This window comes from Macaca fascicularis, chromosome 1 (assembly GCF_037993035.2).
Source record: "Macaca fascicularis isolate 582-1 chromosome 1, T2T-MFA8v1.1".
In the NCBI taxonomy this organism is placed as follows: domain Eukaryota; kingdom Metazoa; phylum Chordata; class Mammalia; order Primates; family Cercopithecidae; genus Macaca; species Macaca fascicularis.
In genome coordinates, this window is record NC_088375.1 from 175,316,807 (window position 1) to 175,342,939 (window position 26,133).

At 41.0% G+C, this 26,133-nt stretch overlaps 1 protein-coding gene across 19 annotated transcripts in view; it reads right to left on the reverse strand.

Moving 5' to 3' along the window:
• FGGY (FGGY carbohydrate kinase domain containing) overlaps positions 1-26,133 on the reverse strand; it is a 452,310-nt gene that overhangs the window by 373,488 nt on the left and 52,689 nt on the right. For 15 of the 19 annotated variants that reach the window (XM_074005584.1, XM_065521686.2, XM_074005618.1 and 12 more), the window contains exon 4: positions 22,685-22,836. The exons of the other annotated variants lie outside the window; for them this stretch is intronic. In XM_074005584.1, the coding sequence (XP_073861685.1) occupies positions 22,685-22,836 (152 nt within the window). The remainder of the gene's footprint in view (positions 1-22,684; positions 22,837-26,133) is intronic. 19 annotated transcript variants of the gene reach the window in all.

Below are 26,133 nucleotides of genomic sequence, written 5' to 3' on the forward strand. Positions count from 1 at the left end.
GAATTCTGTGAGTTCCTCCTTCATAGTGCTTCCCTAACACTACTATATAAACACCAACATTTATCTATTTACAGCAGATAAGTGGTTCTATCCCAAGTGCTGGCCCTATCAAAACAATATCAAAAGAGTTCAGATGTAAAAGGCAAAGTATCAAGCTGATTCTCTGTTACTGTTGTTGTTTTAACTTCCTAAACATCTAGGTGAAAGCTTGCATCTAGAAAGGGACTTGTCCTAAACTTCTCTTTGAACGCCCATTCTAAGATGTTAATGTTAAATAAAGCAAAACTTAAAGATACTAAATATTCCTAACACAGCTAAGTACTAGTAGTATCTCTGTATAGGGTGTAACAAGCCACAATCAGAAAATGGTAGCCTTTGAAACCATGTGAGTCAAACTACCAGAATGCCTTTTGGCTAGTCCCTGAAATCTATTTCCATATGTCTTGTGGTTTCAGCAATCAGTGGTCAGGGAGAGGAGAAAAGGCAGCCTCTTTCTAAAGGTTCCAGAAATCAAAGGCCAGTGACCAGATATGAACCGCCAAACCACCGCAGCAACAACCAGTGCTTCAAGCCAAAGCACAACAATCTTCTTAAATTCAGGCAAAAAAAAAAAAAAAAAGCTACTTCTTTTAGATCTTGTGTGCGGTCACTAAAGACATTACATAACGACAGCCTTTACCCTGTAGCCACACAGACAGCCACTGTGGGACAACAGAACCCAAGTAGAATGACACAAAGAACTCAAGCCTTTTGCCAAAAAGAGACACTGGGAATAGGAGGAGCAAGGAGTCCAGGCATTCTTTCTTTTTGAGACCACACTAACCGTCACCAATCAAAGCCAGAGATCCCAGCCCAACCTCTACTCTAAGGAGATAACACATGTGGAAGCCCTCTATAAGCTCTGAAGCACTCATCACATAAAAGGAATTGGAAGATGAAGCTGAGCAGTTTGTCTAGTAATTCAACAAATATTTATGGGATGAGGAACTAGAAATAACATGTCGTGGGAAGTCTCAGGTACTCTTAAGGATGTACATGGTCTCAGAAGGGAAGACAGCAGTATTCCCTGCTTTCTCTACAAAAGGGAAGTCTGGAGACAGGCCAGCAAAGAGGAGTAAGGATTTGGATGAGAGGAAATGTCTCCAGAAGGCTGATCCCTTACCTTGAGATGCCAGCAGGCATCTGTGAGGATCCCATGCAGTTTTTGTTGTTGTTTTTGAGACAGAGTCTCACTCCATCGCCAGGCTGGAGTGTAGTGGTGTGATCTTGGCTCACTGCAACCTCTGCCCCCCGGGGTTCAAGAGATTCTCCTGCCTCAGCCTCCCAAGTAGCTGGGACCACAGGTGCATGCCACCACGCCCTGCTATTTTTTTTTTTTTTTTTTTTTTTTTTGTATTTTTAGTAGAGACAGGGTTTCACTATGTTGGCCAGGCTGGTCTCGAACTCCTGACATTGTGATCCGCCCACCTCAGCCTCCCAAAGTGCTGGGATTACAGGCGTGAGCCACCATGCCCAGCCCCATGCAGTTTTTTATATTAGGCTACCTGATTCACAAGTGCTTTGTCATCAAATGCCATATTGGCCAAGAGCACATTACCCCCACAGATGGATTTTTAGTCCAGTTCTGCAGAAAAATCTCTCTGTCCCTCCTCTCTGGCCCATACAATCCCAGTCAAAGGCCTCAATGTTACTGAATTAATTCTCTACTTGTAACCACTGGGCCTGCATTAGGATACAGTGATCATCCTCTAAATCCTCCACAGTTTACAACACTGTTCTCATTTAATCTTCAGAGTGGTGCAGAGGCATGTAGGTAATACACAATACTCACACATTAAGGAACTGGGGGTCAGACCACAACGGCTTAGCCCAAAGTCACAGGGTTTCCAGCTCTAAAGTAAATGTTCTTTCCTTCTACTATGCCACAGTTACCACCCTGAACCTCCCACTCCAATAAGAGGTGTAATTTTGGGCCTTTTGGAAATGTCATAATGGAAGCTACTGCCACTCTTTACAGAAGAAAAGACAAACAAAAGCCCTTTTAAGCACATTTCTGTATAATTTCAATCCTGGACAGCTCACGTAACTTCTATGTACTTACCACTTCCCACGCGTAATGTTGCACGGATTAGAGAGTGCAAGGAACAGGCCCTCGACACACACCAACTTCAGATATGTCTCATTAGGTGATGGCCTAATAGAGTTCAAACCGGGAGCTCTCTGTGCTGAATGAGTTAAGTCTTTCTATCCTCCAGTTACCAAGCAACTAACAAAACTAGTCTTTTCAAGAAAAAAAGAAAAGTGATTTGGGTTATATGACTTGGCACAAAAGCCTTCTGCATTCCAACAACAATCCTTTGAGTTAAGCAATCCCTCAGCTTAAAGCAACCAAAGAGAACAGCTTTTGTAAAAAAAAAAAAAAAAAGAAAAGAAAAAGTCATCTATTACTTCATCAAACCACAGCATTTCTTGGGAGGAGGCTACTACTGAAAGCTCACATAGCTGTGAGTCTAAGCAGAGGGCGGAGGTAGGGCAGTATGTCCAAGATTCAAGGCTGCAGCCACCCTGCCAGCCTCAGGACAGAGAGAAGTAGCTTTCACCCTTTCCCCCCTACTCCAGGGAAGCTGTGAGGTTTCTGCTGCTTCTAGACACTGAAGGAACTCATGAGCGAAATGAGGCAGCTACTGCAATGACACCAGGGTCGAGGGGCAACATGAGAAGATAGGCATGACCAGTTACAAAGGATTATCCAAGTAATCTACTATTTAATTGCAAAGGGATTCTATCTGGGTTATTTGCTGTGAGCAGTAAATAAAAGGGAGGGAACAGCTCCCTAATTTCCCACTCAATAAATAGTACTGCCTGCACATTCCAAGTACTCACGCTGTTGTTTTCCAGCACAACTACCCAAGAAAGAGCAAGACCTTATCTTCACTCTATGTTCAAGACTCCAAATTAGGGCACAGGCCGATAGCCCAGAGAGAAAAGATGTTTCAGGAAGAGACGTAATCTTCAATGTCATTCTTAAAAGAAATATGATGCTGGAAGCATGGAGTAGGTCATAAACCCCAGCCAGAAACTTCTCAGAATGAATAAAACAATTGTGTGTTTCAAACTGCCATGCACACAGACAGAACACCAGAAATATTTCAAGTTAGATAGGCAGATAAGCTGAGAGGTCTGCACTACTAGAGGCATCTTTCTAAAAACATAAAGCTTCCCATTCCATTCCTTTATTAAAGATGGTTCGATATCTCCTCATGGCCTAGAATCCCATTTTAACTCTGTAGTCTGGCTCTCAGGACACTTAACCTGGCTCCAAGTTGGCTGTGATCATTATGATGATGACTTTCTGGGCTCATCTCCTAACACCTTCCATTCAGTTCTCACCTCTTTTACTTTCCCAAATACATTACACTCTTTCATATTTCCAGGCCTCTGTTTCAGCTGGTATCTCTTTCCAGCTGAATTGACTTTCCCATCTTCTCGCCTTATCAAACCTCTGCCCTTGATTCAAATCCAGCTCAGATGTCACCTTTTCTGTGAATCTCTCCATCCCATGCTGTATCCTAATTATTCATTCATATACCTAAATCTACCTCGAAATGACAAACTTCTGAAGGGCAAGAGCCAAGTCTAACTTATGAAAAAAAAAATGCAGAGTTTCAGGAGATATAAGAAAACCTAAAGCCAGGTCTTTTCGAGAGAAAGATATACACAAAGGAAGAGATAATTAATAAGATGAGATATGACAATAACGTAATAAGCCTGATACCAAGGTTTGATGAGTCAGCCTCATAATGTTATTGTAATATTTTGTGTGTGGCCATATATCTGCTTCTAATGAGTAATCACAGACAGGGCTCAGAGGTGGGAAAGGGTTTGGGACCTGGGGAGGCTAGAAAAGGCTTCCGGGGAGAGATGCAAGCAGAGGCCTAAAGGTCAAGTGGAACAAATATTTATGTCACTACCCAGAAAGATCCAAGAAACAAAAATCTGCATAGACAAGACACATTACCCCCATTAGATGAGGATTTGTTTAATGGTAACATCATAGAATTTATTTGTAAAATGAAATAATTCCATCGTATAATTTATTTCATTTTCAAAAACTGGATTTACATGCATCCCTTTCCCTCGCTTTCCTCCCCCTGGAGGGCTTTGCTCTTCTTGTACAAAAAGAAAAACTTATAATCCACACTAGAGTTGACTTCCCAACCATAAAATATGTTATCATTTTAATGAAAACTGATCGTATTCAGCAAAGCTGACTCTACCCAGGAGTGTGACACCACTGTACGTATTAGGAAAACAAGCCTGCAGTAGATGGGGTCTAAGAACTTTGGAGTCTGGCAGACCTGATTTTGATTACCATCCTCACCATTCAACAGCTGTGTAGCTTTAGGCAAATTAATTTATTTAAGTCCCAGTTTCCTCAAAGCTACATTCCTCGCATCTTCCCCCAAGGATGCTGTGAGAATTAAATGAAATAATATAAAGTGCCTGAAAAGTCAACAAGATTCACTCTTCTGCTACAGAGCTGCACAGTTTTCAAAGCACTTGGACATGCATGATCTCATCTGACCTGTGTAATTCTTCAAGGCAGGGAAGGCAAGGAGTCAGAAAACTATGCTTGCAGATTATGAACCTAAAGCCCAGGAAGGGACCAAGATTATCTCCAGGTCCCACACAACGGGTAAATGGAAAGTCAGACCATAATTTGCATTGCTAATGCCCAGCCCAACGTTTGAGTTCAGTCATCTGCCTCTCTAAAACATAATATAATGCAGAAGTGCATTTCTTATTGGAGGAGATGAGAGAGATGCCACAGTGACCTAGATCAAGCAATGCCTTGTGGGTGGTACTATCTATGGGAGAGAGGGAGACAGCCCTAATAGGAAGAGAAGGCTTTGGAAAGGGTGAACAGGTCTTGGAGCAGACATGAAAGAAAGTCAAAGACTGGGACCAGGGGAGAGATGAGGAAGTCTTCCTCAACATCTCACTCTCCTGGACCTTCTCATGCCCTTCTCATTAGCGCTTTTCTGTCTCCTTCATGGGCTCCTTTTCTTTAGCTGCTCTTTAAATGTTGATGCTCCCCAGGAATCTTACCTCATCCAAATGTTCTTCTCACTGTTTCCATGCTCTCCGAGAAGTATCAGTCACTCCTGTGATTCTAACCAACTACACGCTGAATAAGATGCCAAATCTCAAACTCCAATTCAAACTCTCCTCTGAGACATGTCTCCTGGATATCCCACTGCTTCCTCCAACTCAACACGTCCAAGACAGAATCTGCTATCTTCCCCCAAGTGTGTTCCCCCTCCTTGATTTCCAATGCCAGTTGATTCAGTTACCAAAGGAGTCATCTTCTGCCTCTTCTCTCGTTCCTTACATTCAATCACGATTCTAATTTCAACTCCCAATTAATTCACGAACAGGCGCCCACCTCATCACCCTGTATTAGAGTTCTTCAGAGAAAAAGAAGCAATAGCATGTATATGGCTGTGTGTGTACACATTTAGGACTGATCTCTGGTGTTCCTACTCCATGAAATCACCCATGACCTCCCTATGCTGAGTTAGATGCTCTTATGCTAGGCCCTTATAGTACCCTGTGAATATCCCTATCACTGCATTTCCCATCATCTGTTCATTTGTCTGTCTCTCTCACTACACTGAAAGCTCCTCAAAGGCAAGAGTGATGTTTTTTATTAAATATGTCTACTCCTAGGACATAGCATTGTGTCTGATCTATAGATGATGACTCATGTTAGCTAATGAATGAATAAATGAATGAATGAGTAGACACGTATAAGCCAAATGAAAGTCTGCAGAAATAAAAGTAAGGAATGAATGGATAAATGAATGAGGTTGTGAATAAAAACTGTCCCAGTTTCTCTTTTTTCATTCAAGCTAATGGCTTTTCTCAGTCCTTTTCAGGAGCGGAGACATAGTCTAGGCAAGCCAGACTGCCAGGAAGATAAATTTCTCCTCTCAGGGTGAGCAGGTCCTTTGGAGAAGTTTCATTTTAATTGGAAAATGGATTCATTCACTTCCTGGCTTGGACTCCCAGGTCAGTGCAGCAACACTGAATGGCTGCCAAGTACCAATGGAGAGGGGGGCTGCAGTGGGGAAAGTGCTCCATCAAATGTTGAGCGCTCTGGGACACCTGAGGATAACCTGGCATCTGTTCCAAGCTAGCTCACACAGATGCCCCTTCTTCTTTCTTCCCAAATGTCCTTCAACCCAAACTTAATCATCTCCAACCCGTAAAGGACACGTGTACTTTACTGTTCCAACTGGCATTTCTTTGGAGCCTGTTTGAGTATGTGCATCTTTACTTGTTCCATGTGCATCCTTACTTGTTCAATCACTGTTGCAGAGTTCCACTGTGATTTCCTGCCAGGCATGGACAAAGGCCACAACTCAAAAGTTCCTTCACAACTCAAGTAGTAGAATAAGGTCACAACTTAAACTCTTCCTTACGATGGATCCCTAACAGTCCAACCTCACAGAAAATATTTCTAGGAACATTTCTTGCATGTTTTGCCACGGGTCCTTGAGGAGGGCACTGGTTCTTTGTGATGGTTCCCAGCTTCCTCTTTAGCCTCACCTCTCAACACCTTCACCTGTCAGCATCTCCACAGTCCCTGATTCTCCAAACAGACTGGTCCAACAGCAGTTCTGATCATGCAGTATGCTACTCTATGCAGAGGGTCTCAGTACATTCTGCTGCATCTTCTCCAGAGCCAGAATGTAAGAGTGAATATCCTGGCTCTAGTACTTTGTAGTTATGTGGCCTTGAGCAAGCTACTCAACTACTCTTTATCTCAATTTCCTCATCCTATAAAAATTAGTGAGGACAATAATAGTGCCTATGCCATAGGGTTGATGGGGGATCAAATGAACAAATATATGTAATCTATTTGCAGCACCTAGCACATAGTAAGCACTTTTTACTTATGATTGTTCTTATTATTACTTAGAATGTCACTTTCACTACATCCTTCCCTCTTCAGGAAAGAGTAGGTGCTTTAGAGTCTGACACACCTTAGTACAAATGTTGGTTCTCCTACTTATTAGCAGTGTTATTTCTCACTAGTGGTCACCTAATGTCTATGAGTCTCACTTCGTTCATTTGCAGCAACATTTAACTCATAAGACTGTTAGCCGAATTCAATTCAATGAGATTATACATGTTAATGTGCCCATCCTTGTACACTCCTAGTAAACATTAGTTTCCTCTGCAATCCTTGTTCTTCTCAAATTATGTGTGGGCCTGTCTCTTCTACTAGACTCTGAGTTCTTCTTTTAGGAAAGAACTATAATTTATTCATCTATTTCCCTAGAATTAGCATCAAATAACTATTTTTCAAGTAAAATATTTCTTGACTGTGCAAAACCTGGTCTGTCAGTCCTGGTTTGTGCCCAACTATGTGCTAGGTATGCTCATAGAAGATGAAAGGCAGGAATATACTTCCAATCCTCAGGTTAGTTACCGGCTAGGTGGAACAAAGAATCTATGCATATGAAACATGCAGGAAGAATGTATAAATAGTACAGAATAATTCAAGTTCTAAAACATATTAATTTATAAACTATGGATTCTGTATGATCACGAAGGAGACAGTGCTGTGGGAAGGAGGTAAGTAAGGGGGTTACTTAGGAGGCATTGTCAGATCTGCATGTAGAGGGAAGGCAAAGACTGAGGAAGATGGGATGGAGGTCAGTCCACATTGAGGCAATGGCCTGAGTAAAAGTGCAGGGAGAAGCATCAGCAGCATCCATGGCCATGGAGAAGGAACTATGAGAAGGTCAGTCTGAGAGACCTGTGCTGAGAAGTAGTAAGAGGTAAAACTGGATTTGTATTAGATACTTGGGTCAGAAAAGAATGGGAGCCACCATCAGTCCTTGTGTGGACAGTGTTTTGTGAACACAGTTTTAGGAATGTTAGGACAGCAATAACCTAGTGGGAAACCCAGAGGAAAGAAGAAATAGGAAGCAGGAGGATGCATTCCCGTCTACATTTCTGATACAGATGGAATAGAAAGGGCAGACCAAATGGAAAGAATGGAAAACGGAGACAAAAGAAGCAGCATAGGAAAGAAAATGAAACAAGAAAAATTAAATAGGAGAAAGAAGAGGAAAATAAAGACAAAAGCAAAAGATGAACAAAGAGAATCGGATGAAGAAAAAGAACAGCTTAAACATGAGATGTGAATAAAATGTGTGGGAAACAACAGCAGGACCATGACAATGTCCCCAGCAAGACAAAGCATCGAGAAGGGAGGGCAGAAACCAGCCGTATTCGTGGTCTGCACACTGTCTTTCCTCTAGATGAATGAAGTCATGGCTGATGTCACTGCCTCTGAGTCACACATCACCCCCCACCACCCAAGAGAGGTGGAAAGGGCCCTGTCTAATATTCAGTCCCACCCTCTTGGACAAGTGGGGTTAATTCACTGCTTTATTCTTATGCACACTGTCTAGTCTTGAGACAGCTGAAATGAGGAGAGCTGCTCTGTCTGCCCAGGGAGGACGTGAGTGCTCAAAGCTCAACTTCTACGGGGTTCTCAGGTCCAGGTCCTTGAGAAAGAAGAACCGGGAAAAGTGTCTGGCCTTTCTCTGATTGTGGCTAAGGCGAACTGGCTCCATCCCATGAGGTCCCCCTTCAGCCCCACAAAAAATCCTGTAATTAATAGCACGGAATATATAAAAGGGACTTCAAGGAACTTCTGACAGACTCACAGAGCTTCTTGCAGTCTAAGCTCTCACCATACTGTATATGCAGCCCCACGGAGGTCTCATTTCCGCAGACTGCCACCAGACTAGCTTTTACACTGCCTCACCTCAACTGCTTATTACCCAATTCCAACTCATCCACTGGCCCACAACCTACATATTACCTCCCCAGGCCCCTCGATCCTAACTGGGCTGTATTTCTAGAGTAACCCGAGTTCCCATTGGACTAATACTGTACTGTGACTTTATCTCTTATCTCCTTTCTAGAATACGAGCATCTGGAAATAACGACTCTGTTTTCTTTACCACTATATTCCAATATTTAACAAACTATCTGGAACAAAACACATTTTCAATAAATATCCGCTGAATGAATGAATGTCCTTGAACAACTCTGGCAGGAACTTGTTAGCACCACAATATTTTTATTTCTAAAACACACACCCATTTTTACAGTCATCATTCTGAGAACTTCATGAAGGACACCCTGTAAGGTATTAATAACAATGCAAGTGGAACTGCCCTGGAAGCATTTGCTCGGCAGGGCCTCGGGATGGATTCACTGTCTCCAGCTCCTCTGCTCTCCTAAGCTTTGGTTTCTGAGCTACTGTAGAAACAGCACAGGCTGGAGTTAGATCTGAGCTGGGCCCCAGCTTTACGCACTCAGTAGCTGCATGAAGTAAGTGTCTCTCAGACTGTTCCCACCCACTAAAACAGGAATAATATCCTCTCCCCAAGTCGTCCGGACGATTAAAAAGCACTATTTTAAAAATTGCCTACCCTTCAAACAATGTGAATTCCTTTTCCCTTCACTTTTAGATTTCTTACCTGCCTCTAAAGGTAAGCATATGAAAAACAGACCTTACTAATTTTCTTTCCAAAAATCAACTTTTTCTATCACTATCATCTGAAAATCTATCACTACCACCTACATTCTACAATTTATCAAATACCTTCTGATACATAACACTACATCAACACAATTTTTTAGACAGAAAACTAAGGCCCATAAATGAACTGAATTGCCCAGATGATGCAGATAATAGGTAGAAAGCCTGGGGGAAAGCCCTGGCCACTTGAACTCCAAACTCAGTACTCCTTCACCACTCTCCAGCTGCTGCTTCCCAGGACATGGGAGGTGCTCGATAAATACTTACACAGTGATTCACTCTCTTTCTCAGGTCCGTGGGCTTGTCTGTGACCCCCATCCAAAGCCAAGCCACACAGCCTCATGCCAAGACAACTGCAGTAGGCTTTATTCTGGTCCCTGGTTCTCTTCTCATCTCTCTCAGGTTCACAGAATGCCAGCGCTGAAGGAGAGTTTCAGGGCTTACACGCACCAGTTGTTCCCAAATGCCAGAACAGGGACTGGTGATAGTCCAGGACCAATAATTTTCACTAATCAGTGGTGAAACAATAATAATAATAATAAAAATGATAGAAAAATAAAGTCCTTATTATTAATAAAATTATGAATAATTAATCAGTGAAATGAGAGAGAGATTGTATTTCCTAATTGCTTGTTTTGCTTTGCTTGGGTAAGCATCAATACTCTACACATGTAGCATTACTGAGAAAAAAATGTATGTCCATGCCACGGTTCAGACCCTTTAGCAAAGCCACAATGAGAAACAGAGGCTAGGTAGGACAGAGCCACTTAGGCAGCTCTCTAATTTCCTCTGAATATTCCCTCACTTTGCATTTTTGAGCCAAAAGACACTGATCATTGAGATTACAAGCCTAAAAGCTACACTGATGTAGCTTTTCCAGGGGGCATAGGCATGGGTATTGACAGGGCCGCAGAGCTGAGATGAGGCCTTTTTTTATTACTGAACACTCACAAGTTTATCTAACCCATAGCCTCTCCATATAGGGAGGATTCAGAGAGACAAGAGCCTTTATAGGAATCCAGAGTGGCCATGCTGGATGAACAGACAAGCCTCCAGGGAGGTCTTAGCTATGTCAGACTTCCAGGACCCCTGGGTTCAGAAAAGGTAAGGAACTCATTCCATCATTTAGTCACTCTTTCTCATTACAAACACGTCAGGGGAATGCAAAGAAGAGGACAAAGCCAGCTCTTGGAGAGGCAGCTATAATGCCCTGGGGCACAAACAAAAGAGGCTTTGGGTCAGAGTTTGCGTAGTGGTAGGAAACAGATCTCACCCAGTCTCAAGTATAATTCTTTCATTTTGAGTCTAACTTTGAACAGCTAAACTTTTAATAACTTTGATAATGTTTTATTCTAGAGTTCATATTTGCCTTAAAAATTTATGCCAAACAAATGTGTTATCTGGGATTTTTAACTTCAACCATCAGAAGTGGTTTTCTCTAATCAAAGTGGAGTAATAATAATAAAAATGATAGAAAAATAAAGCCATTATTAAGAAAATAGTGAATAATTAATCAGTAAAATGAGAGTGCTTTTATTTTCTAATTGCTTGCTTTGCTTTACTTAGGTAAGCTCCAATGATGTCTCATCTGTAGACAGGGGTACCTGTGTGATAACGGCTGGTGTTGCACCAGCTCACCTTTACAATAATTTTTCAAATTCATTTCTTAGAGTCAGAAACCTAGGTTTGTATTCCAACATTGCCAGAGGTAATAGCGTTGATAAGTGGCCATCTACTTAATTCCCTCCATCCCCAATTTCTTCATCTGCAAAGCAAGTGATAACATCTACCTCATAGGATTTTCATAAGAATAAATGGGATAGAAGATTTAAAAGCACACAGTGGATATTTAATAAAGTCTGGTACAGGTGTTGACCACGTATGTAGATAGCAATAAAACAAAGTCAATATCTTAACTAAAATGTATTTAATATTTCAGAAATGTAAACAACTTTTAATATTTCAAAATGCTTTCTCAAGTGTAACGCTCTCCCAACTTATTCCAAAAATGTAAGCTGGATAGAGGAACAAAGAGATGGAAACAACATAAGTCATAAAGCAAGGACAGTAAAGGTCCATGGCAGGCTCTAGGTGATGGCTCTGAGTATTGACTGTAAAATGTTTTCAACTTTTCTGTAGGTTTGAAATTTTGATAATAAAACACGGCAGGCAGGCCGGGGGGAGGGGGCGGCGGTAATGGCTTTCACAGCCTCTTGCTCTTGGTACTAGATATGGGAACTCCTTGAGATAAAGGGTGAGCTTGGCTTCCTCCTTTCCTCCCCATCACCAGGCACAGCACTTTGTACATAGCAGTTACCAGACAAAAGTTTGTTTCACTTATTAAATAAATATATCCCTACAATAACAGAACAATCATTGTCATTTTGGATAACCAGAAAAAAAGAAGGTAAAACCAGCCCAGGTGTTCAGAGAAATGATATTTACTTACTCCTCCAAAAGACTACCATTTTGCATCTCTTTGGACTTCTAGCCTGCTACCTTCCTTGCCTCAGTGGACAGTGGACATCTGTTGACCCTGTGCCTCAGTGGACATCCGTTGACCCTGAGCCTCTAGATTTCCAAGCTGATAGTTTACGTGCTATGAGTTACTACATTACAACACACATTAAATGCATTGTCTTTTTCAGTGTTGTTTCTATAAAGACAGTATTTTCCTCCAGTAAGATTGACTTACATTTTAGCCACTGTGAGAAACGAATTTTGTTCAATTTTTGATTGACACAGAATCATACCATGCATGCATAAAGCAAGCCTAACTTCACAGTCCTTCCTCACACCTCTCTGGTTACACTAATGACTCCTAGAGGCGGTCAACATCCCCGCAGAGCCGTCAGGAAGACTGGCAGCAGGTAAGCCAGGCATGTGGTCTTCAGTACTACAGTCACATGGTTGGCTCCTGGCTGGCCAGGGGACATGAATTCATTTAGTAAATGTTTATTGAGTATTTTTTCAATGCCAAACACAGTGTTTGGTTCTGGGGATATAAAACAGTAAGGTATGAAGAGATAGATTTTGTCCCTGCTTTTATGGAGCTGAAAATCCACCAACCCAAATGAGGAAGAAACATGGTACAGCAGAAACACACACACACACACACCAGAATTTAGAGCCAAAAGGACCTTCATTAAGATCCAAGGGCCTTCATTTGGCTCCAGTTTAAGCCCAAAGGACCTTCACCAAGATTTGATACCTGTAGAGAAGTCATTTCATCTCTTTGAGGCTTGTCTTCATCTGTAATATGTGAGAAGTAGTAATATTTATCCCACAAGGTCATGTCATAGATCATATAAAGGAAATATTTATGAAAGTCTGCCATAGCCATAAAGTCAAATTTTTAAAAGTATTATAATAATAGCTGACATTTATTAAATGTTACAAGATATCTGGCCAAGAACTTTTTTTCTTTCGTCTGCCTTTTAAAAATTACTTTGCTGGACTATAAAACCAAAAGAATGCAACACATATTTGGTATAAATCAAATATGCAAATACAGGATAATAAGGAAAGGATTCACTGTCCAGGTAGATGAAGGCAAGCCATCAGCCTCAACATTCAGTGTATTTACTTACAAGTCCAGTACCCAACCTGGAGAGAAAATCCATAACACATGCCCTAACAGCAGCTGACAATACTGTCTGCATTCCTCAAAGGCTGGGAGGAATCTGGACCAATATACAGGGCCCTGGTATAAACATTCTAAAGAGAGGCTTTTTGATTGAGAAGATGAGTCTTGGATTCTCCTGGGGAGTGAAGGGAGCCACTTAAAGGGGTATCCATTATAGGAGTCCAAAGACACAGTGGAGAGGCCCAGAGGAGTTGCTGTCTCAGTCTAGAGCCTTCACTTTGCCTACAAAATAAGCTGTGACTCAGGTAACAGGACTGCAGCCAAGGGGTGGCTCTAGGATGGAAAGGAACAGTAATGCTCAAATCTCATTTTCCACAGTGAGGAAGAGAAAATTAACTTATGTTGGACATGCAGTGAACCTTTAGTTTGGAATGAAATGATTGGACAAACACACCCAGCAATCAAAAATGGCATGAGATGGTTTAATAAGTTCATTCACTCATTCATCCACCCATCAAAACATATACTAAGTTATTAATGTTAGAATTTAAACAGTGCTCTAGAGGCTAGGGAGACTGAGATAAATAAAGCACAATGTAATGCAATTAAATTCTAGGGTAGAGATAAGCATAGAATGCCACAGGCGACAAAGGGTAGGACCCTAAATCAACACTAAGTCAAGGAAGACTTCCTGGAGGAAGTGAAGGCTGAGTTTTGAACTATTATTAAAGTTTTCCTGGTGAAGGAAGAAATTACTATAAGCTTGCCAGGCAGAAGGAAAAACCTGAGCAAAGACCCAGAGGTGTGAGTGAACACGGGCATGGAATCATGAGAGCCCTGGACCAAGAAATTCACCATCTGGAATGCCTTTCCATTTCTCTAAGCGCTTGCTAGAGGAAAAGTAATGATAGATTCCTTGAACACATTCCCACACCTAAGTCTCAAATTCAAGTGCTCAGAGGGGTAGGGCTGAAAAAGGAAATGAATGCAGCAGGCTGGGTGGGGACTGCTGCAAAATGAAGAATGCTGACCCCTTCTAAAGAAGGCAGCCCCTATTCAGCTCCAGCCGATCCCTTTCGCATGCAAGTGTGGACCTTGTATTGCCAGGTTCTTTCATTATTTATTCAGGAAAATAAATAATCTGAATTTTCAGATAAAATTTCTCAATTTTTAAATATTGGAAACTAATTTAAAATTGTTTATTTTTTTCCAAGCACATGGTAGGTCAAACTAAACCTGTCTGGGGACCAGATCCAGCCAGTGGTCTGCCAGCCTGTAGCCCTGGCAAGTGGGAAGAAATGAGTGCCCTTTAAAAGCAGGCAGTAAGAGGCAATAGTTAGAGCCCAGGAGCTGGAGGCAGACTGGACTAGGTGAGAATCTGGGCTCTACAACTTACCTCTGTGTAGCTTTGGGGATGCTACTTAAGTCCCCTGAGTCTTGGCTTCCTCATACTGCCATACAGATACAGTAAAACAGCATGCTGTTATACTATGTCACTAAAGGGCAGAGATGAAATTCTCCCTGTGAAATCCCTAGCATGGTGCTTTTTAGGAAAATAAGCCCAAAAAGAAAGAAAAAAAAAATCACTTGCTCAATAATGAAGTGTTGTCAACCAGAAAGGTTAGCTATGACTACAAGCTTTGAATGGAAAATTACTATGTAATAAAAGCATGAGCATTGTGCTAAAACAGTAGCAAACTATTCCAACCATGGAGAGTGTACCAGTATTAATGTTTTTTTGCGTGTATATGGCCAGTCTTTTTTTCCGTACTGATAGTTTCTTAAAACAAATGTATTTATAAGACTGTAGACTGTTCATTAGTCTTCTAACTTTTCTTCCCTTTAACACTACAGTATGAACTTTGTTGTTGCTATACAAATATTTACTATCTACCTAGCACATGTGCCAGAATGATTTTTTCAAAGTCATAAAACATATTGTGTCACACCCATGTTTAAAACCCATCAACCATTTCCCACTGTTCTTGGAATAAAACCCAAACTCCTGCCCCTGGCTTCAAGGCTGTGCATGTGGCAGCCCTTGCCCACTTCGCCAAACCCCCTCCTACGCCTCTGTGCCTTGCTCATACCCTCCCGGCCCAGCTGACCTCCTCTGCTGATCTCATGAGGTGCTTTCCTCCCCCGCAGTGAATCTGTTGCTCCTCCTTCCTATCTCATCATTCAGGTCAAACAAAAACTCCCAAGAGAGGCCCACACTAGCCATGCCAAATCTGTTCATCTGTGTTTTTCCTTCATAGCATTTTTCAGAAAACAAAATCACTTTGTGTGTGTCTATTTTCTGCCTCTCTACACTAGACTCTTAAGTTCCCAGAAGCCTACCCCAGGGCCCTTGTCCCACTCATTCACCTTGGCATCCCCAGTGCCCAGCACAGTGCCTCTCACACAGGAGACACTCAATATTTCTTAAATGAAACAATGAAGCTACTGACCATTGTTCACAGCCTCAGATCCTCCCAAAGCCATCACCCACAAATGTCTTCCCTACACTAGTTTATGCAAAGCCTGCAAAGCAAATGCTGGAAGAGGCAGTATTGGTGATGAGCCCATACGCTGGATGTGAAATGCCAAACTTCAAATCCCAGCCTTGACGCTTATTAGCTGAGTGACCTAGGGCAACTTGCTTAAAGTCTCTGCGCCTGTTTCCTCATCTGTAAAAGACAATAATTAGGCTCACACCTGTAATCCCAGCATTCTGGGAGGCCGAGGAGGGTGGATCACTTGAACTCAGGAGTTTGAGACCAGCCTGGGCAACATGGCAAAACCCCATCTCTACAAAAAAATACACAAATTAGCTGGGCATGGTGGCGTGTGCCTGTAGTCCCAGTTACTCAGGAGGCTGGGGTGGGAGAGCCACTCAAGCCTGGGAGGCAAAGGTTCCAATGAGCCAAGATTGTGCTACTGTACTCCAACCTGGGTGACAGAGCAAGACCCTGTCTCAATTAAAAAAAAAAAAAAAAAAGAAAAGAAAGAAAATAAAAGAAAAGAACAAGACAATAACTATAGGGTAACTGTGAGAAATAAATGAATTATCATGGGTAAAATGCTTAGAAAAGTACTAGATGTATTAACAAGCACTGCATACACTTTAGCTCTTATTTTCATCTATTTTCTTGTTCTGCTCTTACTGCTTGGTTGCTCTGTATCTTTATTCTTTAACTAGACTGTAATTTCTTGGTGGCAGAGACCACTTCTGGATTCCCACACTGAAAGTGCACAGGTTCCCATAAGGCAGCAGATGGGGGAACAGAGCTAATGGTGCAGCTCTTGACATGGGTTTGCTTACATAGTATGAGACCACGAGTAAGTTATTTACCATTTTTGAGCTTCAGTTTCTTCATCTGGTAAAATAAAAAGAGAGAATATCTGTCCCACAGACTGGTGTAAAGATTAAATAAAATAACTCTTGTGAAGTAAAAACATTCTGGGGCTGGTGGCATTGGTAAATGTTAAGGGAAACAAGTAGAAGGTACTCAAGTAAGTTAATCAGCTTCACAGTTCGAAGTTGGCTGCCTTTGGCATAGGTATTACACATCGCCACATAGGATGTGGGTGATTCAAATAAATGAATGACTGAAAATATGTTCTGTGCTCTTCTATTCTCTATTTTCTATGATTGTCTCTAGAAACCTTGATGATGGTTTCCAGAATTTTCCTGAATAAAACAGGAAAAAACATATCACTCATTATGACCAGCCCCATGAAATAACATATTTTAGTCTTCAAAATTATCTCAGTTAGTGATAGGATGTTACTGAAATGCACATCAGTAGAAACAAGCACTTTTAAACACAATGATAATGAAAATAAAGTACTATTGGAATATCTATTATATAAGCCACTTTACAAATCTCTCACTAACTCATAACTCTATAAGACTGATACTATTGTCCTCATTTTATAGCTCAGCACAATGAGACTCAGAGAAGTTGATTTTAGCTTATCCAAGATCCCACAATTGGTAAGTGGTACAGAAAGATTTAAATGCAAGTGTGTTTGGCTCCAAATTCTATACTTTTTTGCACACATTTGTGTTATATCTCCTAAAGTTCCTCAATATCTTGTATTAGTGCTACTGCTAAGACCTGATGAACACAGTTGAATAGTAATTAGACAGTAACTAACTAAGAAAGACTAGTTTCCACCATACTGCCATCTATTTAAATGGTGGCATTTCAAGGAAAGAAATTGATATTATCTATCTTTCATGAAGTTTCAAGATTAGACCAAGATAGAGAAAAGATGTTATTAGATCATCAACAAGAGTGACAAAATAAGGCCAAATAAGGTTTTAAAAATTAGCTTTGGCCAGCCTCTCATGTTACAGAAAGAACCAGAAGAACCAGGCTTCCCTGACCTGCAGCAGGGTTTTCTTTTCAGCAGGTCCTACTGCAAAGCACTCAAGTGGCAGCTTCCACAGCTAGCAGGAAGTTATCAAGCCACCTCTCTAGCCATCCAAACCCCCAGGTTCCCCCAAAGAATCTACCAATTGGAGAATCATTTCCTCATTTTCCCAGGATGTTATCAGGAAGACAGAAGCACAGGGGCACGGACAGGGGAGAGAGAAGCAGCAGGTATATTTCCTGAACCCATCAACAAAATCCTGTGACATTACAGACAGTTGGTTCTGAACTTTGGAATAAGCAAGGAAAATCTCAAACTATAAAATCATTAGCTTTCTGCTCTGCTGACAATGGCAAAAGAGGAAATGAGTTAAAAGACAGCTTGGAAGATCTCCATGTAGCCCCTACAAGTCACGTTAATTCTCTTCCATTAACATTGAGCTGTCAGGATCCACATCAGCTCACCAATTCTCTTGACCTTCCTCAGTCTGCACCTTGTTACCCTACAATGTTTCATGTTTATAAAGATAGGAGACCCCAGCAGCTCAAGCCTGACAGAACTTAATTTACATTTGGCCTTCATTAAGATGAGAGTCAGAATCATTGAGACCAAATGGAAAAGCCAGACTGCTGGGGGTTATGAAAAATTCAAATGGCATTTTTCCTTTTATCTGACAATTCTTATTAAGGAGACAAATGTCAACCTGAAACACATAAACTTTAAATGAAAAAGGACATGATTAAATTCCATATTTGCAGGACTAGGACCCAGGTGACTTTGCCCAAGAGCTATGGTGGTCCTAGTACATCTCAAGACAGATAAAACCCCAAATTCTACCCAACTCCCTCTGACATCTGACTCTAGGCGAAGGACAAGGAGAAGATAAATGACAGCAATAACAAAGTGAGTGGTCAGCTCTGACTCCTCCATCTGACTCACTCCTCACAGCCAATCAGTCTCAATGTCCTATTGATATTATCCTCTAAAAATTTCTAGGACCCATCTCCTTCCAACTCACAGTGCCTAATTCAGGTTTCATTAGTTCTCCCATGGAGTACTGCAACAGCCCCTTATTGAGTTACGGAGTCATTCAAATTATTCAGAAAATATGTACTGAGTACCTACTACGCACCAGCCACTTGGTTAGGGACCGAGACATAGCAAAGAACAAGGTGGATATGATCTCTATCCTCCTGCAGATTACAATGGTTGGGGCAAGCATTATATAAATCACCACAAAAATTGACGTAGAACTACAATTTATGAAAGATATAATGAAGTAAAATTAAGAGTGTAGTAACAAGAGACTCTGATGTATCTGACGGTCAGGAAAGGCTTTTTAAGAGAGCAAAAATAAAACTGAAACTTAAATGATGAGGAAGAATCAGCGGTGAGCAGAGGGAAGAACACTGTGGGTGAAAGACTCAGCATTGTCAAGACAGGGGTCAGCAAACTTTTCATCTGTTGGTCCAGATAGTACATATATATTCTGCCCTGTAGGCCATATAGTCTCTGTCTCAACTACTCAACTGTCACTGTAATGTGAAAACAGACATAAACAACACATAAATGGATGAGTGTGGCTGTGTTCCAATCAAACTTTACTTATGGCCATTAAAATTTTAATTTCCTATTATTTTCATAAGTCACAAAATATCATTCTTTTGATTCTTAACCACTTGAAAATGTAAAACCATTTACATTTTCTCAAGCCATCCAATAATAGGCAGTAGGCCAGATTTGGCCTGGGTGCCATAGTCTGCCAACCTCTAGCCAAGACTCATGTAGCAAAGAACTCTAAGTGGATCCCTGTGGATGGGACATAGTGAGCTAGGAGGTAAAAGACAAAGAGTGAGGAGAGAGGAGGAGGTAAAAATGACATCATGCACCATTTTGTAGTCCATGTTTCAGTTTCTGGAATTTATCTAATAAAGCAATGCAAAGCCATCAGAGTGCTATCATCAGAGGAATGAGAAAACTCTAGTTCTTACCTCCCCACACACATTTTCTCACCCCAATCCAATCTCCGCATGTCTGCCAGTTACCTAAGCCTGCCCCTCCCTTGCTTAACAACCATCAACCAATCCCTATCACCAATTAATCCCTTAAAAAGCCGAACTCAGACTATTTACCTGGCCTCATCTCCTGCTATGCTTGCTGAAGCACCCCAGCTCATGCCCTGGGACTCACCTACCATATCACAGATGAACCAGAGTCTCTCTTCAGAATCTCTTTCCTATCTTCTCTGCTAGGCAAAACCTCCACTCATATCTTGAGGTTCCTGTCAAACTATTGCCTCTAGGAAGCAAATCCTTTTTCCCAAAGCACTTTGTATATTGCCATATCACAATGCATAGTATATTTGATGGCTCTGTTTTCATATCACTCCTGCATCCACCCCATTCCTTATGCTCCCCCACCACTATCCCTTGTGGACTCTGTGCTGCTCAATGGTAAGATTGAGTCCTTATTGTCCCCATGTCCCCAGTGCCTATCGCACTTGCTGGTTCATAGTTGAGCTCAGTACAGACTTCAAGAATTAAAGAATAAAGAAAGAGTAAAAACAAGACAGCTTGATAAACTTAGAACACAGAATCTCATGTTTTTATTCTGAATGTGCACTCAAGCAGCTCTACTGAAGCTATCAAACTTCCCTGTGTCTCCCATCATAGCATTAAAAACAAAGGTACCATTCCCTGATTCCCCACAAGTGGATGTTCTTCAGTGTAGGGGAACAGAGCTTTTGGAATTAAAAGTGGTTTCACAAGTTCCCAGCCCAGTAACATTAGCATCACCTGTGAACTTGTGTTAGCAATACAAATTCTCCAATTTTCAGTCCCTATCCCAGGGCTACTGAATCAGAAACTACAGTTCAGTAAGATCTCCAGGTGATTCATTTACACATTAAAGTCTGAGAAGCACTATAGCCCTCCCGGTCAGGCTTTAAGAAAACGCTAAAACTGACTTAGAAATCTCTTTAATTTTGATTTTGCAATCACATTAAAGCCAAACGAATTCTCAGCAAGAATTCCTGTACATGCTTACCAAAACACACCCACACTAGAGGCTTACTCAGAAAATTCTGAAAGAAAATTGAATTTTTAAAATAAATTAATAGAAGATGCTCTCAGAGGGTCACAAACATTGCCATGTAATCTAGATATTAACTATTTCCTATGGGATTTACTTAGTGCAGTTTTATATCAAGTGCAAGATGGTAAGAATCCTGAGAGGTTCGTGCCAGATATGCATTTAGATCTCCTGGGATAGAGGCTGGAGCTGGCCATGTGGCACATGCTCTAGAAGGCCCTGACACCGAACCAACGACCCTTCGCCCAATCCTCTTTGCTTAACTCAGTATAACTCTTCTTTCTGTGTTGCCAAAAAAAGTGATATATCCAATCCAAACCTGTTGATATAGCAACAAGTTTAGGCCAAGTTGAAGAAGACCACTGCCATCATTCCTGGTCCTACACCAAGAGCCATGCTTCATGGAGGGATTTTACTACTGCATGACATGATGGAACAAGCTGAGATTTGGGGCCCAGCAGACATGGATTTAAATTCTGGCTCGATCACCTGTTTGGGAAAGCCTCCTTAGGATCAGTTTCCCATGCTATCTACCAAGCAGAGATTGTTAGGATTAAAATCAACTAATGCTTATACAACTCAAAGCAGGGTATGGGGCAGTGCAGAACAGTTCTGTATTCCAATTTTGTGTTTCAGCATATATCCGAGTCAGGTTTTCAAACTGGTTAATACAACTCTCCCACTTTACAGATGAAAAAAAGTGAGGTCTGAGATAAGAAGTGCTTTGACCAAAGCATGTAATTGTTGACGGTAGAGTCAGAATTAGATTCTTGAAAACTCCTGACTCCCAAGAAACTCTGTCAAACTCTTAGCAACCACAGAAGCCTTTATGTAGATGAAAACTTACAAAACAGCTCAATATCTAAAACAGCTAACAAGTAAAGCCTGCTTTGATTGCTGAAGCCCTTCTTTCCTACCACTCTCCTGCCCCATGATGGCAATCCTTAGGCACCTTCTCAGCACCCTAAGCTCTCCCCATCTCCATTCACAATCTGAGTAATAGAAGACTCAGCCCACCTGAAATCTCAGAGCCAGTAAATGAATCACAGGTCATGCCCATTAGATGGATTCTCTATTTCTCCAGACCACCTAGAGGTTTTCAAGTCCTTGAGGTTCCCGAAGGACTTGAACTTTCTCACACATCCATCTCTAATAGGAACCATTAAGCTGACATCACCATTCTCCACACTTCATAAAGGAGTCCTCACATCTGGAAATGGAAACCACCTGCAAGAGCTTTGACCAGAGATTGCCATATCATTTAAGGATGAGAAACTCAAGTGCAGGTGGGATGAGAAAGGGGAAGCCTAAGATGTCAACAAGGCCAAATATTAATAAGTTGGGGCTAAAAGTGTACAGACTAGGAAGGCCCTGATCAGAAGATATGGACTTAAATCCCACCTCTGCTGCTTTCTCACTGGAATGGTAATTAATCTCTCTGAACTCCAGTAGAATACCGGGTATTAAAAGAATTGATTTTGGATGGCTGGGCACAGTGCCTCACACCTATAAACACATCACTTTTGCAGGATCACATAAGGCCAGGAGTTTGAAATCAGCCTGGCCAGCACAGTGAGACCAAGTCTCCACAAAAGAAACATTTTAAAATTTGAAAAAACCATTTTGGAGTCAGCCAGTCTTAGGTTCAAATTCTGGTTCTGTCACATATTTTTCACTTTGAGTGAGTTGTTTTATCTCTATGAACATTCGTATTCTTGTCTACAAAACAGACACCCTAAAGTAAACACCACACATAAAAACACTTCATAGGGCTGTTGGCCTTCAAAGAGATAACGTGTACAATACCTGTCACAGTGCCTGGTATGAGTTAGGCACATAAAAACAGGTGTGATTTAACTGCACTGTAATCAATAAAATGGGATCAATGTTCCTCCTAGTTGCTGGGAAAAAATCAAACAGAACTGATTTTAGCAGGGTGCCTGGTACATACAGATCCACAATAAAAGGGATCCTCTACTATTGTTGGTATCTTCTCTTAGACTCTATGCACTCACCTCTTTCAGCCACAGAAGCTTCGGGGCCTGCATTTCCACAGACATCACCCCGCCGACATACTGGAGGACGCTGTGCTTGGTCTCGTTGATCCTATTGACCTGACTGACTGCTCGATGGTCCAGCCACATGATGACATTTCGATGGGAATCCTCTAACAGAAACGAGAGGGAGATGCAGATAGACACACATTCTCTTCCTTCTACTTCAAGGGAACAATTATGGATTCCCAAGACCAAAATGCTATGTACTTTCTATAATTTTATGTATCAAGAATGAGCAAAATGAAAGGACACCAGCAAGGCTGATGAATGCACTGTCCCCAGGCCTCGAATTTCCCGTCCAGTCATGTGTTCTCTGACCATAACCTTAGAATAAATATCTACATTAAAAGCAGAAAAAAAATCTACCAATTAATTATATTATCCAGTATTCTCTCTCAACTTCTTCTCTTCCTTTCTTATCCCTTCTGTTCTAGAAAAACTTTTCTGGGCATACATTCAGGAGAGGCATCTATGAAATAAGATTACGGCAATATTTTCTCTTTTTAAGATCTGTCTCCTTTAAATATGGATAAATACTTTGATGGTATAATACATCTAATAGCTACACAATGGCATTTAACTGCTTATATTCCCACTTTTTCAGGTCAGTTTAATTAAAATTAGTTCATTTAGGTGTTTTTTTCCCTCATTTGATTGGTTGGTTTGTTGGCATGGGAAGCTCATCGGTTTTGGAATTAGGCAGATCTAATGGGGAATGCTAGTTACAGATGAAGACACAGTTACAGACGAAGATATATAATTCAGAAAGTTATTAAACAAAAGATAATGCACATAAAGGATATGGCAAGTACTTCTCAGAAAGCAGGCCCTCAGGAGGAGTAAACGTAAGGAAGAGAATTTAAAACCAGCTGGAAAAGGAGCACTGCCCCTCATATCCTGCCTTTACCACCCTGTAGTCCACACAGTAACTCCTTATCTCTCTCCCTAGCCTCTGTTAATTCATCCTGTACCAATGGGCAAGCCAGAAATCCTTTAACAGCCCTTTGACGCTTCTGATGGCAAAATATGCAGAACAGCAATGAATATACCTGGGAGATTATTAGGGCAAACAGAAAAGAAACCCAGCAGTTACCAAGCCAGGTATTATATTTTCACACATTATTTTATTTAATGGCAAAGTAACTACAGCACTACATATCTTGCTAAAACAAACAAAAAAAAATCCAATGTAAGAAGATACCTAAATAAGGTCATGGGCATAACAAGGCAGGGGCTCAGTTGCTGGTTTGCCTAACTGGAAAGATCTCGCCTCCCACGAAAGTTCCACAAACCATAATACTAATACTTTGAAAATAATAAAGAGTACATGGGACCTCCCACAGGAATGTCAAAGAATTTTTTGTAAACAGAATTGTTCTACTATCTAACAGAAGTGCTCAAAGCTCTGGTTCTCAAACCTAGTTGCACATTAGCATTGCCTTGATAACTTTTTAAAATACTGATGTCCAGCTCCTATTCCAGAACCATCAATAAATCACGATGTGGGTGTGTACACATGCATACACCTGCAGTGTGTGGGTGGGTGGGTGAGTGTTGAAGGGGACAATATCAGTATTGTTTCTTAAGTACTATACAGAACAAATCTACAGCTACTTTAAGGTAAAAATACCTGTTGCTAAACTTCTGCCTATAGTGAAGACAGACCAATCAGCTACTACTGCCTGTATATAAAGATGCTCTCAAAATGCAGTCAGAATAATACAATGAAAATCGTACAGAATCAATACTGCATTAGAATGAATAATGTATAATTTTCATTTTAGATAAAAACTGAGAAGTTCATTTTTTTTTCAGGTCTCACGGAAAACCACAAGTAAATCAACTGAAAGTTAATTTAATCTTTTATTGAGCATCTACTACATGCCAGGCACAGTGTTGGATGCTAGGATATCAAGAAGAATGTGCCACAGTTCTGCCCTTAAGTGCATATGTTTGCATGGAGAAAGAGTCTACATTGTGTGTTGACTGCCAGAACAAGAGTACCAGACATGGGAATGTGGAGGAGGAGCAAAGAGTAGGCTCTAGTTAGCTGAGCCTGGAGCTGTACAGAAAGCTTCCAAAAGGCAGGAAAGTGTTTATTTAATTCTTCAAATGACTAGCCACTGGCTACACAGGTGAAGAAAGAGTGAGAAAGAGGTTCTACACGATAAGGCCGCGTGGGAAACAGAACACAGACCCACAAAAATGTCGTCGTTTAAGAGAATTGGAGGTAAAGCAAAATTTGAGCTACCTCACTTTACCTAAGGGCAGATTATTATTCATCCATATATTCACTTAATTAATACCTTGCTAAAATACATGTTTATGTTCACAGAATGTGTTGCAGGCATACCTGAGGGGAAAAATTATTATGAATCAGCAAAAAAAATCTAAACATTAGGTATCTGTTGCACAGAGGAGACTAGGTCATAACTCCCTCTCCCAGCCCCAATTATCACCCTTTGTTCCTCTCCCTCCCAAGAGCTCCTATGGCTGAGATGACACAATCAGGGTGAGGCTCTGCATTCAGTCAGTGGCAGGGGTAGGAAGCATTCAGCAACTGTGCTGCTGTCCAGCCCAGGGGCTGTTCAGATCTTTTAAGAAAGAAGAATCAAACAAGGAAAGGCAAACAATAAGACTATTTTATCATATAGTAATGCTGTATTTTCTTAAACTATTGTACTTAATTTATTTGTTTATAATTTTTTGGTTAACATCTACAGATGGCAATACTTTTGCTGGCCTTATGGGTTTGGTTTTAGGTTATCTGCATGATTAGGGTTATCTGGAATCTTCCTGACCCCACTCTCTGCTCCTCACAATTACTCCCATTAGCCTATCAAGAGTTGGTGGCTGCCATGCAGGTAGGAGTCTCTAAAGAACCTTCAAACCACCTTTAAAATTCTAATTTCATTTTCTTGCACAGGATAATCCATTTCGGATAAAAGATCTAACCTTAATACAATCTGTTGAAAGCCAAGAAACTGATGAGGGCACCTGCAGCTGGATGCATTTGATGAATGGGTACACTTTAACCTTTTAGGTGGAATAAAGTTATTTCAACACTTATAATTAGAGTGGGAACCTAGTTACCTTTTTAACAGAGGATTTGTTAACAGGAGGCCATTCTACCTACAGTGAAAAAAATATATAGCATCCAAAGAGGGTACATATTTAAGCAAATTTAACAAGGAACTATCTTCTTCCACTTCAAGTGTTCTGTTCCTAATATTTTAATTCTCTGTTAATCTGTGCCCAGTGATTCTCTACATACTAGACTTACTGAGAGAACTTTTTTTAAAAGTCAATGCCCTAGCTCTACCTCAAGTCAAGTGAATACAAATCTTGAGGGTAGGGTTCATGAATTGTCAATTTTTAAAAAGATCTCCAGTTGATACTAATGCACA